The sequence below is a fragment of the Eumetopias jubatus genome, unplaced genomic scaffold, assembly GCF_037043125.1.
Source record: "Eumetopias jubatus isolate StellerSeaLion01/CBP00866 unplaced genomic scaffold, mEumJub1_p1.0 scaffold_15, whole genome shotgun sequence".
Taxonomy (NCBI): Eukaryota; Metazoa; Chordata; class Mammalia; order Carnivora; family Otariidae; genus Eumetopias; species Eumetopias jubatus.
Genome location: NW_028274821.1, coordinates 60,919,481 through 60,935,019, shown reverse-complemented (window position 1 = coordinate 60,935,019; position 15,539 = coordinate 60,919,481). Strand labels below are relative to the sequence as shown.

The window sequence follows — 15,539 nt, the reverse complement described above, 5'->3', positions numbered from 1 at the left end:
ACAAGGAGCCAGATGCAGTGCACCTAGCACAGACCCCACACACAGCACGCACCTCCGCACAGCCTGCACCCAGCACTCAGTCATTCTTAGTGTGCATTGTAAAGAGTGGAGCCTTTGAGACCGAGGATGAACCGGTCAGCTTGCCTGACCTGCGGATTTCTTACCAGTCAGGTGGGGAGGGAGCTTGGGTTTGGTCATGGCCCTTCCAAGACTTGCTCTCTGAGGTTCCATGAAAATGGGCCAGAGACACTGCTCGGCTGAGGGATGTAGCCGTGACTGGTCTGGCGTGAAAGTCTGTCCCCTGTGGCTTTATCACATTAGTGTGTGGCTGGAGGCCTCTGTGGAAGCTGGGACCTCACTGCACCCAGCAGACTGGAAGATTGCACGGCGGAGGTGGGGGTGATGGGCCCTCTTTATAAGTACTGTCCTTCAATACCCAGAGGACGTAAGATGGGGCTTGTGTCTGCCTCCATTTGCTAAGGCCCCAGGTGGTCCCTGCAGGGCCCTGGCCTCTGTCTGCAGCACAGGGGTCAAGGGAAACCTGCCCCTCTCAGGATTGACTTGAGAAGGCTGGTGCCACCCTCACCTCTGCCCCTCATCTGGTGGAAATGCTTGCATTTGGGTTGTTTGCAGAAGCATGTCTGTCTTTCTGGAGCACTGGGCATCCTCTATCCACTTCTTGAAAGGGTGGAGCCCTAATTGTTTGCAGGGTCAGACCCTCAGATCATCAGCAGCTGATTGCCTCACCCTGGTATTTCCTGTCAGCTTCTGAAAAAGGCTTTTTGGGTAAAAGTGCAAACCTGCTCAGTGCACCTGATCCACTTTTTCCAGTTTCCTGCCCTTTCAAGTATGCACCCCTCCTGGCATTTAGGGCCCTCCGTAGCCCAGCTCCAGTCTCTTTATCTAGCCACTCCCTGTCCCTTCTTTCTCATGAGCACTGAGCCCAAGGCAGCTCACAATATGTCGCTCTACCTCAGAACCCCTCGAGCTTTCCTCTGTCCACGACTGCTGGTGCTTGACATGCCTGGGATGCCCTTCTCCTGGTGCCCCTCATCTTTATCTGTCTGTCCTTTCCTTGACTCTACCCAGGGCTCACCATTCACTGTCTGTGAGACCAGGCAGATCCCTGGCCCTTGAGGGGCCTCCTTGCACTAAGACTTGAGATTCTGTGAAATGCCATCTCCCTGAAGGTTTGCAAAGTCCCTGGGACAGCATTTGCTTTCTGCCTCCACGAAGTTGCCACTGTCTGTACCAGTTTAGGGTACTTGGGGCCTGTTGGAACTGGGTTGGTCCCAGCTGGGCCTCTGAACCCGAGCCTCAGTTTCTGCATTCTAAAATACGGTAGCCCTTGCCTCTCTGTGCTGTGGGGATGAGGAATGATATACAGCCAATGCCCCGGTCCGTGCCTGGCCTCGGCAGGTGCTCAGTAACTCATAACTGTTAATCACTCAGTGCTTATGGATGTTGGCATCCTGATTCTCCTTCTAAACCGTGAGGTCTGGTGGGGAGCGGGAAGGAGCCTTGTCTCACACCCTGTGAGTGTTCAGCATTTGGCCTGGGGCCCACCTTAGTGCACAGTAAGGGCTCAGTGGATGCTAGAGAAAGAAGAGCAGGCAGGCTTCCTTGATTGCCTGTGAATTTGGGTCTTGCAGTTAATGTGGAGTCAGAAAGCTGTCTCTTGAGGAAGTTGCCGCTCTAAATGGAGACTTGTTTATGCACTGCTTTGAGCCTAGAAGCAGCCAAGATCCTGGAGCAGCAAGTTCGCCTCAGTGAGTCTCCACAGGGGATGGCGACAGAACTCTGGCCTGCAGCTTCTCTGAGGCCTCGGCACGCCAAAGCTGTCTCTGGAAGAGCGCAGAGTGACAGGCCGCACTGAAGGACTCAGCCATTATTGCAGAGAAGGCCTGAGAGCTCTGGGAGGAGGCCCATGTGGCTTTTGAAATCATGAGGGAAGCATATGTGGTGTCACCAGGTGTGCGTGCTTGTCTCCCCGCTGGTGCCACACAACGGATCCTCAAGGGAAGACCCCATCACTGCAGCTGACCGAGGGAAGGGAGCAAGCTGGGCACCCTGGCTCAGACCAGGGCCTTGCCCTCGCCCTTGCGCTGAGCATAAAAGAGCAAGTGGTGCAGGTTCTGGCGGGCATCGGGCAGCGACAGCCCTCTCTGCTCCCTCCAACATGACCATTGTTCTTGAGCCCTTTCCCCTGCGTCCACAAAGCGCGCCCTCCACGTCTTGGGTGTTTCTGTGCAGGTCTGGAAAAGATGGTAAGAGAACTCCAGTTAGTCAGCCTCCTGGCTTCTAGACAGCTCCGGAAACCAGACTAGATAGAGGAGGAGGAGGTGGGGCCTCCTGCATGTGTTGTGTTGGGTTTATCTCCAGGCTCCATCTCCGAGCCTCCCTGCCCCGCCCTTGCTGGCCTGCAGCATCCTCCCAGGATGATTCCTGCTGCACCATGCCGCCACCTCAGCCTCAAAGGGCTACCTGAACTCCGACATCCGTTGAAGCACCTCAGTCGGGAGTCGGGCCTTTCTCCAGCAAATGTTTTAACAGTTCAGATGGGGATGAACGTCCCCTGTCTTCCCTTTGATGTGGTGCCCTGGAACTTGGCTGATTTTCAGCTGCATGCCTAATTAGGAACAGCACCCCGCCACTCCTGAGCAGCTCCTTGCTCGGTCTGTGGTGCTGGGTGTGATTTTAACACCTCAGACCTGACTGAAATAGATGCCCCTGCCTCCAGAAGATTAAGAACTAGGCAGTCTGATAAAAGAGATGTCAGGGAGCGTCTGGGAAAGGCAGGAGGAGGAGTCCTGGTCCAGGATTTAGAGGACCCCTGGCCTCATCCCTGGTACTTTTTTCCCATCCCAGGTCTCAGTTTCCCCATCTGTAAAATGTAGTGATTAGACTGCTGATCATTGACACCTCCCCTGTGTGCTTCGTGTGATGCATGAGAGTCGATCCAGAGCAGGGGTCCCCCGTGGAGGCATGAGATTGCCAAAGCAGCAGCGAAAATCAGAAGTTTGTATCCAGAAATGGAAGTAGGTTTGGAGGTTGGTGTTGAAACCCTTCCATTTCGAGTGCACGGTTGGCCTGTCGGATTTCAGGAAGCAGACCTTCCATGGTTTTGAGGGATGAAGGGCAATCTCCGAGGAGGAGGGGTCTTGGGCTGGTGTTCCAAGGAAGCCCAGTAGTAGTAACTTGAATAACAGCCACATCTCCAGAGTGCTTTCTGTGCGCCAGGCCCCGTTCTAGACGCTGAATGCATGTGAGTTCATTTAACTCTCATATAACATCCTTCCAAGGTGGATACTGTCATTCCCCGCCCTCCAGAGATGTGGAAACAGGGGCGACTAGCCTGGGTCCTCCGCTGGAGCCAGGCCTCGACCCCAAGCAGTCTGGTGGAATCTGTGTTTTCAGCCACTACACTGTTCTGTGGAACCTGTCACTCACCCGGACAGGGCTTCGCCTCCCTCCAGGTGGATGGTACAGGCAGTCAGTGGAAGGTTCATTGTTCTAGTAATGCAGCCCCGAACTTCTGAGTCTAGTCTGCCCCCAGCCCTGGCATCTCAAGCATGGGTACTGGTGCCTTCCACGCCGTGATGTGGGAGAGGTCTGGTGGCACAGCCAGGCACGCCCACCGCTGGCTGAGGAGAGGTTTTTTTGGCCTGGGATGGAGGCCTCGTGGGCCACACGTCCCTGCTGAGCTCCCAAAGCCCTATGCTTTGGGATCGAGTGTCTGTTCTCAGGCAAGCCCAGCGGGGACAATGATAGGTGAGGGGCCTGACGGCCAGCGTCTCTCGTTTCCAGTTAGGCTTCTGCACGCCTGTGCCTGCATCTCCCCGCCCAGCTGCGCCCTGCCCGGAGGGTCTGAGGCACCTCTCCTTAGACACTCTTGGGGGTGCCATCCCGTGGCAGCCAAGAGCATCCAGAACCCACTTCCACCTGCCTCCAGCTGCCTCTCCCACTGGGCCCCCTGGACGGTCCACCTCCCCCACATACACCTTGTGCTTCCAGCTCCTGTGCCTTTACTTCAGTCCTTCCCGCAGCAAACGTCCACTTTCCCTGCCGCGCACCACTGTGCTATGACCTCATGTCCAGATTCCTTAAAAGTCCCTCCCAGGCTTCTCCCAGCTGAGTGATAGTAATCACATCTGCTCTGGCCCTCCCTTGCCAAGGGCTTCTTGAAAACCAGGATCGTGTCTCCCTCTGGCTCTTGTGCCAGGCTTCGGTAGATGCCTGGCTGGGTACGAGGAGGGGTGGATACCAGTGCTGCTGGAGGAGACTGGGTGTGCCAGGGATGCACACGGATTTCCCCGGCCTTGGTCTCCCAGAGACCTCCTTTTCCTGTTCCTCAAGGGAAGGTAAAGAGGTAAAGAAAAGGTTTCTTTTCTTCTAGTCTTTTTATTAGTAAAAGATATTTACCATAAGGTGTGTTACACATTTTTTCATTTAGATGTGTATCTATCTGCTTCCAAAATAGAGATTTGAGGTTGTCCATCATTTTTTTAAACGTCTATAATGAGGCCATTATAATAGAAATCAAAATCCATATAGAAGGAAGGGCGAATGAATCTATACAGTATCTAAGACAACATACTTACTGAAGTTAAGCAAAATTAACTCTGAGCTTCCTGGCAGCCAAAGCAAAGAAAAGGAGGGTGAGAAGGCAGTGGCACAGAGCTGGTGAACCCTGGAGTAAAGTGTCGCTTGTTGCTGTGGACTGAGGGAACTGTAAACCCTCATCCAGTCCCTTGGAGTTTGCGCCAAGCTCTGTCCTGGGCTCCTCACTCAGACAATCCCCTGGCCCTCGCCTCTCCACCTGCCTGCCGCAGCCCTTCGTCAGCACACCTGCCTCACCTCCTGGCTCTGTGCCTTTGGTGAGTGCTTCCAGGGTCCCTTCCAGATCTAACATTCTCTGATTCTAGAGAAAGTGCTGATTAATTAATTGATTGAGTGATTATTTTTTTTCTCTTTCTCTATATGTAATTGCACTTGACAACCTTTCTATTCCAGAGGTCAACAGAAATCCCCACCCTGTCAATTTAATGTTTCTGCTCCCTGCCGAAGAGGCATGAAATCACAGCCTGCCACTGATATTAAAGGTCATTTTCCATGAATTTATAGATGGTAATGTCCAGATAACTTGTGACTTAAAACATATGGTCACCAGCTCCCCTATTAAATTAGTCTCTCGACCCTCACAGATCAGTCTGGGTAATAAGGAGGGGTGGGCCCGGTCATTAGGCAGGAGGCAGTGACGTCTGGTGAGCTGGCCTGGTGCAGCGGCCCTTGACTTCCCAGGGCCCTGGGCGAGCCTCTCTGGGGAGAGAAGATGCTCCCGAAATGAGCGTTTTCTCAGGGAAGGGCAGCTGCTTCCGAAATGCACATAGCTCCTGGAAGCCCAATCTTGCTTCAAACCATATTTACTTTCACGGTCTCCTGTCTGTAATTACATTTTTTCTTTCCTGGCGTCCCAATTCATTATTTAAAACAACTTTCAAAAATAATTACACAATAATTCCTTCCCCCATGCACAGTAGCTGCTTACCTGTGTCAGGTTGTTGGCCCTTTATTCATGCGTAGCTGTTCTGACAACATTGCTGTCATCAGAGTCTGCGTATTGTGGGCCAAGTGTGTGATGACAGTGCTCAGTAACTCCTAAACAAGGAGTAGAATTCCCTTTGGGGCCTCGTCCACGGTGGCCAGGACTTGTTTAGAAAGCCCACATTATGCAGTTTGCTCAACACATAAACAATCTTGTATTTTACTTTTTAACTTAGCATAATTTCATGCACGCTTTTCCATGTAGCTACATAATCTTCTGATTTATCATTTTAATGCCTGCTTAATATTCCATCCAGTTAGCGTGCCATAATTTACTTAACTGTTCCCTATTGTTGCAGCCTTAATGAAAATTTGAATTCACCATGTACTACAGGGGGAAGCTCATTTTAATGATTACCATTATAACATCCCCTGACCTAACTGCATGCCATTACTAACCCAGCTGTAGGAAGGCACAGATGCCTTTGGAACAATAAATTCTGTATGAGAGGTGTAGGCACAAGTCGCTCTGATTTAATAGCTAATCTGTTCACTGCACATGTTTTCCTTTTATGCTGGTGTTTATATAGAATATCCATCTCTTCTGCATATTGTGTAATACTAAACTATGCATTTGGCATATTGCTCCACATACTTTATCACTGCTCTCAGGGACTTCCATAAATTAACAGGAATTTGGGGGTAAGGAGTGAGTTTCTGGCTGTCAGTTGTCATTCATTTATCCCACCCACACTCATTGAATACCTGCTTGCAACCAGGCTCTATGAGGGAGAGAGCAAGGGCACACCTGATTATTGGAAGCCCACAGATGTGCATCTGTGAATTGCTTTGTGGTACCCAAGATTAAATGGTGATTCTCACGCAAAGTGCTTTATAAACTGTAGAGTGCATTACTGGTCGCTGGTCCTGCTTGTAAAGTAGGGTGAAGAGGAAGGTGGTTTTCCTGGGGCAGTCAATGCCCATCAGGTGCAGCCCCATTGTCCTCAGACCTCGGAATTTTCCAAGGACAGGAGGCTAGAGTGCACTCGTAGAACCAGTGAGAGTAACGCGGATGATGACAACCCCACAGAACAGATTAGATAGTTTGGTGGGTTTAGTGAGTCACAGAGTCATCTCTGGTGTCTTAGTCGGTGTTCACTTTCAAGTGACCAAGTCCTACCTTTTATAGCTCTTCTCTTTTCTTCTCCCTCCCCCATAAAAAGGGAAACATCATCCTTAAAACTAATAAATGATCCCAATTTACTCAGGGGACCCAGTAAAGCCATGTTTTGCCAAAGTATGGGACATCTTCTCGGAGGGGATGGGATTTTAGGAGCCCTGAGAACCATATAGTGAGAAGGCTTTTTCCATTTTGTTCCTCTCTCTTTCTAAAAAGAGAAAGTGACTATTTGCCAAAGAAAGTATCTCTGCGTCCTGCTTGCACCCCACTGGCTCACTAGCACTTGCTCGTGTCCCTTCTCAGCAGATGGAAAGCGGGCTCTGCGCTAGCTCCCCAGTGGGCCAGAGGACCTACCTGCTTGGTTTTGTTCTCATTCATTTTACGCTTATCAACTTTTTAGTAAAGGATAACGACTCGTGGGTGGTGATAATAAAATTTTTATCATAAACTTACAAACTCTAAAAAGTGAGGCAACATAAGTAAAAATAGAAAAGAATAACCCAAGCGGTACTTGAAAATAGCAAAATCATGAAGTTGGTGTGTGAGTTAATGAAGTCTGGGAAACACTACCGTAATGTTGGTTAATGTCAACACTAAGCACTGGCACAGCGTCAGCTGGCTTCTGTTGTATCAGGGTGTGTGCGTGGGGATTTTTGTCATCCCCGTGAGCTGGCCCTGGAACGTGAAGCCCAGCCTGAAAACAATGGTCTTGCTCAGAAGGGCTGACGTCACCGGGTGTTTTATCAGCTGCTCTTCAAGGCACGTAAGTCCTAGGGGCTTCTACCGTGTCTTTATGCCATTTGAACTCTGATTTGGAGAATGCCTCAAGAGTCCTTTTAGGGGGCGCCTGGGTGGCTCAGTCAGTTAAGCGTCTGCCTTCAGCTCAGGTCATGATCCCAGGGTCCTGGGATCGAGCCCCACATGAGGCTCCCTGCTTGGTGGGGAGCCTGCTTCTCCCTCTCCCTCTGCCTGTCGCTCCCCGCTGCTCATGCTTGCTCGCTCGCTCGCTCTCTCTCTGTCAAATAAGTAAAATCCTTTTTTTTTTTTTTTTTTTTTTTAAACAGCTCACTCTCAACGACCCTCACTCCTTTAATGTCAAACCTTACCTCTCCCCTCTCACCTCCTTGGACCCAGTGCTCCAGCAAAAGTGGACAGTGAATAGACCTACAGTTTGATTCCACCTCAAAAAGAAACAAAATTCTGACACATGCTACAACATGGAAGAACCTTACAAACATTATGCTAAGTGAAAAAAGGCTGTCACAGAAGGACAAGTACCATATGATTCTCCTTATATAAGGTGTCAGATTCATGGAGACAGAAAGTAGCCTGGTGGCTGCCAGGGCCTGGGGGAGGGGGAAATGGGGAGTTAGCGTTTAATAGGTACAGAGTTTCAGTTTGGGAAGATGAAAAAGTTCTGGAGATGGGTTGTGATGATGGCTGCATAACAGTGTGAATGTACTTAATGCCACTGGACTATATAATTAAAAATGGTTAAAATGGCAAAGTGATGTTATGTACATTACCACAGTGAAACCGAAAGGCAGTGAGCCTGTCCGTCCGCTCCAGCCATACCGCCTTGGCTCGCCTCGGTCCCACCACAGAGAATGCCAACCCTCCTGTGTTCAGTTGTCAAGAGTTCACGTGTCCTCTCTCTCCTTCTGCCTCGTCCCTTACAGGCCCTGCACTGAGCCCCTTTGCCAGGGGAATTATAGTGATTTAGGTGCCTGTTATACCTCTTCTGGAAGCAGTGGGCTTCCTGAGAGCAGCCTCTCCAGTGAGCCCTCCCTTCCATATGTCCCATGCAGGCCCTTCACACAGTCAAGCAGGTAAAGTGTCACTCTTTGACTCAGAAGCACCTGATTCTAGCATCCTGGCATCCATCTTCAAGCCACCACTGGCCTCTCAGAAATGAGCAGCAGCTGACATGATGTCCCCTGCCTGGGGCCTGGTCTAGACAGGCGGTCACCCCTCAGCCCACAGAGGGCCAGGCCTTGGCATCCTCTCCAGAGGATTAAGAGTTTTCCCCCTTTATTTAGCAGTGAAACTGGACACGTGCTCTCAAGTCCCTCGGATGTGCTCAGTGTGTTAGAAGACAGGCAGGCTCTGGGGGAGGCAGAAACACAGGGAAGGGGGTGCTCATGGGGCTTTATAGAGGAGAGGATGGTGGCCCTGGGAAGGCTCTTGACTTGTTAGCTGAAGGAAAACTTGAGGATCATTTGGCCTAATTTCATTTTTCAGGTAGAGAATGGAAGTCCAGAGGATGGGGAACAGTCCTAGTGGGGAAGACCCTGTTCATCTGTAAAGCAAAGGGGTGAGGGCTCTTTCTGTTCCAAGCTGATGTCAGAACACACCTGGATGATCATGTGCACGTCTGGGCCCTGCCCTTGCAGACTACAGTGAATGAGCAGATGGTGGTGGTGGTGAGCCTTCTGGTTCTTTCATTAGGTCCAAGAACCTGAGATCTGTGTGAGGAAGCCTTGCCCTGTGAGAGCAGAGACGCTGCATTCAGGGGATGGGGAGGGACAGTTCAAGCTCAGAAACAGGGTTCTGTTCCTGTGCAGTTCTCCCCTCTTTGGCTGCTGACAACTCCTGTGGGTGTCACCTGGCAGATCCCAGGTGAGAAAGTACATGCTGCTCATCTGTTATATCTCTGCTTCCTTCCTTTTGGCCTGCAGAATTTCAGAGGCAAGAAAGTGTCCGGTCCCAGCACAAAGGCATCCAATTATATGACACCCCTTATGAACCTGAGGGCCAAAGCGTCGACTCGGACTCCGAGAGCACCGTCAGCCCCCGACTGCGGGAGAGCAAGCTGCCCCAGGACGACGACAGGCCCGCCGATGAGTACGACCAGCCATGGGAGTGGAACCGGGTCACCATCCCGGCTCTGGCAGGTAAGGAGCCAGTGGCCCCCGTCAGAGGGGGCTGCTGACCCCACACTCCGTACTCATCTTCGGTAAAGGGCATACATGCACCAGTCCCTCCTGCTCGGGTAAACCACAGGACTTTGTTTGATAATCCATTTGGCCTGGGCTGTCCTCTCTTCTAGTCCAGCTGGGTCCCTCAAAGATGATGAGGGAGGCCAGGTCAGGCCAAGGGGAAATCCAGGGTCTGGCCCCGAGGGCCTCAGTTCCAGTCTCCCTAGTCTTCACAGACGGCCCAGATGATCTCACAGTCTGACTCTGTCTTGGTCCTGTTGGTGATGCTCTAATTCACTGAAGCCGATTTCAGAAGGAGTTTTCTTACAAACTAAAAGAAGACCAACTTGCAAAGCAGCTTGTGCTGGGCATGAGGGAGCCCAGTGCTTCCATCTCGCTGTACGGCTGTGATAGGGCTGCATGCACCCAGGGCTACCACATCTCCTGTCCCAGCTCGGGCATGAAGCCATTCACGGAGCATAGGCATGGGCGCATCCTGTCCTCAAGCCGGCTCTCGCCCTGGCCAAGAATGACTGAGGTGCGCCCCTCCGCCTTGCTCTGAGACTGGTTCTGCAGAATCTGGATATCTGTCCCAGCACTAAAACTCCTCTCACACAGCCTTTTGGAAAGCTGCCTGCCACATGTGTTACAGGTCTTAAGCTGATGTGCACACCCTTTGATTCTAAGCCCAGCCTTTAGGATCCATGCCAGGGTTATGATGGAAAACTCAGAAAAGGCATTGTTTATGATCATGAAAGGTGGGGAACAACCTGAATGTCCAGTAGACAGGGATTAGTTAAATGGAATATCATACAGCCACTAACAGGTGATGTTGACAAAGAGTTTGTAATAACTGAGGAAAATGCTTCTGTTTAATGTTAAGAGGTGAAAAGCCAGATGCAAAACTCAGATCTAAGAGTTAAGGCATATGAAAAAAAAGACACTGAATGACTCATTTAATTCTTGCCACATTGAAGATCCAAAAGGGCAAGTTTTTCTTTTCTTTTCTTTTTTTTAAGATTTTATTTATTTAGCGCACTCATGCAGGGGGAGCAGCAAAGGGAGAGGGAGAGAGAGAATCCCAAGCAAGACTCCATGCTGAGTGCACAGAGCCTGACATGGGGCTCAATCCCATGACCCAGAGATTATGACCTGAGCCGAAATCAGGAGTCAGATGCTTAACCAACCGAGCCACCCAGGTCCACAGGGGAGTTTTTATTTTTAATTTAAGATTCATTTTTGCCTGAAGTCTCCCCTTTTCATGCACAACTAGACCCTTCCTTTCTAGCCCCCAGCAGTGAGGCCTCTGCCCTACCTCCATCCTGATTCCCTCAGTTGATGTTCCAGTCACATACTACTCACAGTTCCCTGGACGTAGTATGCAGTGTGCAAATCCATTTCCTTCTGCCTATATGTCCTTACCTGCCATGGCAAAAATCCTGTGCCTCCTTCCAGACCCAGCTCAAATATCGTCATCTCTATGAGCCCTCCCTGAGACACAGCCATGTATCCCAAGGGCTTTTTTACTGCCTCTCTGGGCCTGTTGAGCTTCTTGCACTCAACTCTTGTAGAACGTTTCTTTCATCATATGGTTAATTCTGCTAGGTGCTGGTCTCTGCCTGCCAAGCTGTGAGCACCTGGCCAAGAGCCAGAGACAAACACAGTTGTGTGGTTGAAGGTCAGGTTGCCCCTGTGCATTTTACAGCCTCCTGTCTTGCCCTGGCACAAGGGAATCCAAGGACTGCCCCTGTCCCCTGGCATGGCTGATAAGGGGCTTTACTTCTCTTGGGCATGAGAGGAGCTGGAATGGGGCCAGTGCCATCCAAGAGCTTACTCTTTGCAAACACCATTTTGATTAAAGGGTTCATGTGGCAGCTCTCCCAGACATCTAGAGCCCTTGGCATGAGATAGTGTGATGGGGCCTCACACTGGACTGACCACCTGCAGGTCACTCAAGGGTGGTGTTACCTTTGATGCTCTAGTTTGGTCTGGTGCCATGCCGCTCAGAACGTGGTCCCTGGACCAACAGCATTTCATCACCTACGAGCTGGTAGGAAATGCAGGGTCTCGGGCCCCACCCCAGACCTACGGAGTCAATATCTGTTTTAACAAGGCCCCCAGGTGATTCACATGCATGTTAAAGTGAAATGCACTTAACTCTTGGACCAGAACCTGCCTGCTTCTGCCCAAAGCGGGTTTTAGAACTCCTGTACATTCTTTACAAAGGATCACAAGGTCTCAGCTAGAACAGTCTCCTTGTAAGTTTCTGGGCCACAAATATCCATTCTGGGCTTGGCTTTATGTCACTGCGTTGCTGTCACAGGTGTCATTATAGGTCTGCTTCTTAGGCTGCCGATAGAAGACAGACTCAGAATCAGGTCCCTGTCTCTCATCAAGTCACTTGGTTCTGCGTGGTCTGCTCCAAAGTGTATACCGGCTGTCCTCTTCCCAAGAAGCTTTTGGTTTGGTCCTGATTTCTGGGGCATAGAAGGAAGCGCTTTCACTCGGGCTGGAGGGATGCTGTAAGCACTAGTCTTTAGTCATGACCGGATGCCTCCCCGTGTCTGTGGACAGAGCCTGTTGGTGTAGTGTTAGTAGGCGAGGAGCACTCTTTGGTATCCTAGCCCAGAGTGAAAATGGAGTGAGAGGTGGATGGGCCACCTTCCAGGTAAGGAGGATGAGTTGAAACAGCTCAGTTGGATAGCTCGAGTGCTGCTGTGGGCTCGTTTGTAAACCCAGAAGTGTGGCTGCCCAGGAATGAAGGACAGTGTTCCCACGTGAGTCTGTAGTGTTTGTGCACACGCATGGGTATGTCCATACGCACGTGCCTTGTCATTGGTGTTGTCAGGGAGCAAGGCAGTGCTTGGCTAGGCCCTGTCCTCCATATAATACCTGTTTGAAATGTGCCACATGGTTTTTCTAGACTTTCAGGAGCTCTCTGATGGGCCCTGGGGAGTCTGGGGTGCAGGATCTGTAGCTGGGGAGCATCTGTATGGGATAAAATTGGCTGGGCAAAATCATTACTCTCTCTTTCCACCCCTTGTGTTCTCTGGTTCTGCATTTTTAGCCTGGATGAGGGAACCTGGGCAGTGTTTTCAAATTTCCACAGGGTGTGGATTGTGAGGGAGCCCCAAAGGGCGGAGCTGGGCCCACCAAGAAGGAGCCATGGGGATTTAGGATCCAGGTGAGCGGTAAGAATGTCATTTATACCTGGAAGTATATGAGCTTCCCCTCACTGGGAATTTGCAAGCAGAAGCTCATTTGAGGCAAGATTGCTGGTAGAGGCTTTGCCCAGAAGTGTGGGGGTGGCCTGTCACCTCCAGGATTACTTCCATGTTTCAGCACCCCACCATGTTGATCATAGACTGGGAGAAGGGCGCGCCTCTGAATTATCTCCATGATTCAGTCTGTGAAACAAAAGTGCTTACTGCCTTTCAAAGTGCTGTCCTGTATTGCATTCATGGCAAGAGGCATTTCTCAAAGGCGGGCTTTGGCATCTCCATAGAAGTAACCCTTCTCAGGCAGTGGCTCCAGACCAGCCTTTATGGAAGTCAGACCCTTCCCATCTCAGCCATACTCTGAGGCTCTGGGGACTGCTGCCTCAGGAAGGCTTGATTATCACTCCCTGATTGTCGTGAGAACAGCTGTTGCAGGGTGTGAGGTGGTTCTGGCTTCTTGGGAATGAAAGTCTTCCCACCTCCTGGAATTCTGTGACCAGGTGAATGAGAAATACCACAAGGTCTCCAAAAAGCCTTGGGCCTTCATTGCCTTCTCTTCCTCCAGGAAGCCGACTGTGGCCTTAGCCAGAACCTCCAGCCACCCAGCACTGGAGTCCCTTCCCACACACGTGGCCTCTGTTGATCCCAGCCCCCTGGTCAGGTTTCTGGCACCGCCAACTACCGGGAACAGGCAGGGTGCAGCTGGGCCATGCACGGAGAGGTGGTGTGGCTTCCATCAAACTATCAGCTCCTTTCCCCCCTGGCAGAGACACCTGCCTTCAGAGCTGGTGGTTTTAGGTCCTGGCTTGCTTCGACTCACCCCCTGGGAGTCTTTACAGCAACAAATTGCAAGGTGGCAGGTGGGTCTAGAAATGGCCTTCCCGCCTAGCCCTAAGCCCCCAGATGCAGCTCTGGGCCCACACAATGGCTCTGTGGAACTCTCTGCCCAGTAGTGGGGCAGGAAAAGCAGCCTCGGGTGATTCCATGCTGTCTTGGGGAGGCATGGGTGGGTCTGGAGGGTCTAATCAGCCCTGGGCATTGTGTCAGGGTCTATGACATGGACAAACGGAGCCTGCACAGGAGGTGGCCACACAGGGAAAGGCAGAGGAGCTAGGAGCATAACCTAGAGAAGCAGACATGGGCTCAGGGTGGCATGGATTAGGTGTCTTCACATCTCTGAGGGGCCACTGGGAGGACAGGGATTGAACCTGTCATAGGAACCTCGGTTTTCTCACCTGGGAAATGTGCCCACTGCAGACGGTCCCAGTGAGGCTTAAGGGAACCGCATCACAAAAGTGCTGGCCATTGACTGAGTACTTTCTGCCTGCATTGTCTCATCGAATCCCACAGCAACCTTCTGGGAAATGAGTTTCCTCATTTTACCGATAAAAAAGCCTGAGGTCCAAAGAGAAGGGGCCCATGGCTAGTCAGCCACAAAGCCAAGATTTGAACTTGCGAAGTCCAACTCCAGATCCAAGCCCGAACCCAGTGGATGTCTGGGCTCCCTGCTGCTGTCAAAGATGCTGCACAAAATATGGGTGGAGCCCACAGGAAATGTCACATGCCTTTCATTTGCCCTTGTACAGATTTCTCCCTCTGGGAGGCTACTTTACTGGGATGTGTGTGCCCACCTAGAATGGTTCCAGCAGAGGATCCAGTAGGAGCCCAAGTTCTGGAAGTTCGCACCAGGATGGGGGGGTGACCATAGCCACCCCACGGGTTAGTCATGCTCTGCCACCATTCAGCACAGGGAGGGGCTCCCACACCATGGCATCCCACTTCTCCTTGTCCAGCTGGGGAAACCAAGGCCCGGAGAGGCGAGGAGAACTGCCCAGGACCTCATAGCAGAGCCAGTCAGGCCGTACACGGAAGATAGATCAACGTTTCCTTTTAATCCAATGAGTAGAGTTAACAACCACATCCTTAATGATTTGTAATTGCCTTTGAGAAGCAAATGAACAGAGTGCTTGCTCAAGGAGCCGGGCGGCAGGGCATCCTTGAAATCTTTCAGAGGGGCAAAGTCTTCTCATTTTTTCATTTTCCACTCACTGAAGATTCGTCTCCATTGAAGCTACTTTTCAGGCAAGGCCCTGGGTTCAGCCGGCGACAGGTCTACCTCCCAGCAAAGATAGAAGACAGACCTATGACTCAATGCTAAACATAGTTATTTTGGGAATTTGTCCGTCTTCCCCACCAGCCCCTCAGCGAGGCGCTCTGCCCTCGAAAGCCCTCGTCAGTGTTATGCGTGCCAGGAGTCCGTGGCACAGTAGAAGGAGTCAGACAATCCTAAGTCCATGTGCCGGCTTCACCACTCACCAGCCGTGGGGCCGCAAACAGGCTGTTCCGTCTCCCTGAGCCTTCGTTTTCCCATCTATAAAAGGGGGATACAACTCTTGTCACGCTGTATCTCCACAATGATCAAGGGAAAAGATCTGGATGAAAAGACTTCATAAGCCCTAAAGGGTCACACTTGTGAGAATGGTTATTGTTGTTCAGGGAAGGCTTACTGTATTAAATAAAATTTAATTTAATATGAAAACAGTACTACTTGAAGAGGTACCTGGAAGGCACAGAGGCCCCACTTTACAGAGTTCATTCCTCATTGCGCCTGGCACCGAGCAGCATGGATGCTGTGGGAAGCAGTACTTACGTAGGGGGTCCTAGTCTCCGTTCCTGCGG

At 51.1% G+C, this 15,539-nt stretch overlaps 1 protein-coding gene across 1 annotated transcript in view; it reads left to right on the top strand.

Moving 5' to 3' along the window:
* SHB (SH2 domain containing adaptor protein B) overlaps window positions 1-15,539 on the top strand; it is a 135,686-nt gene that overhangs the window by 78,448 nt on the left and 41,699 nt on the right. Inside the window, exon 3 of the mRNA XM_028108844.2 lies at window positions 9,403-9,618. Coding sequence (XP_027964645.2) covers window positions 9,403-9,618 — 216 coding nt within the window. The remainder of the gene's footprint in view (window positions 1-9,402; window positions 9,619-15,539) is intronic.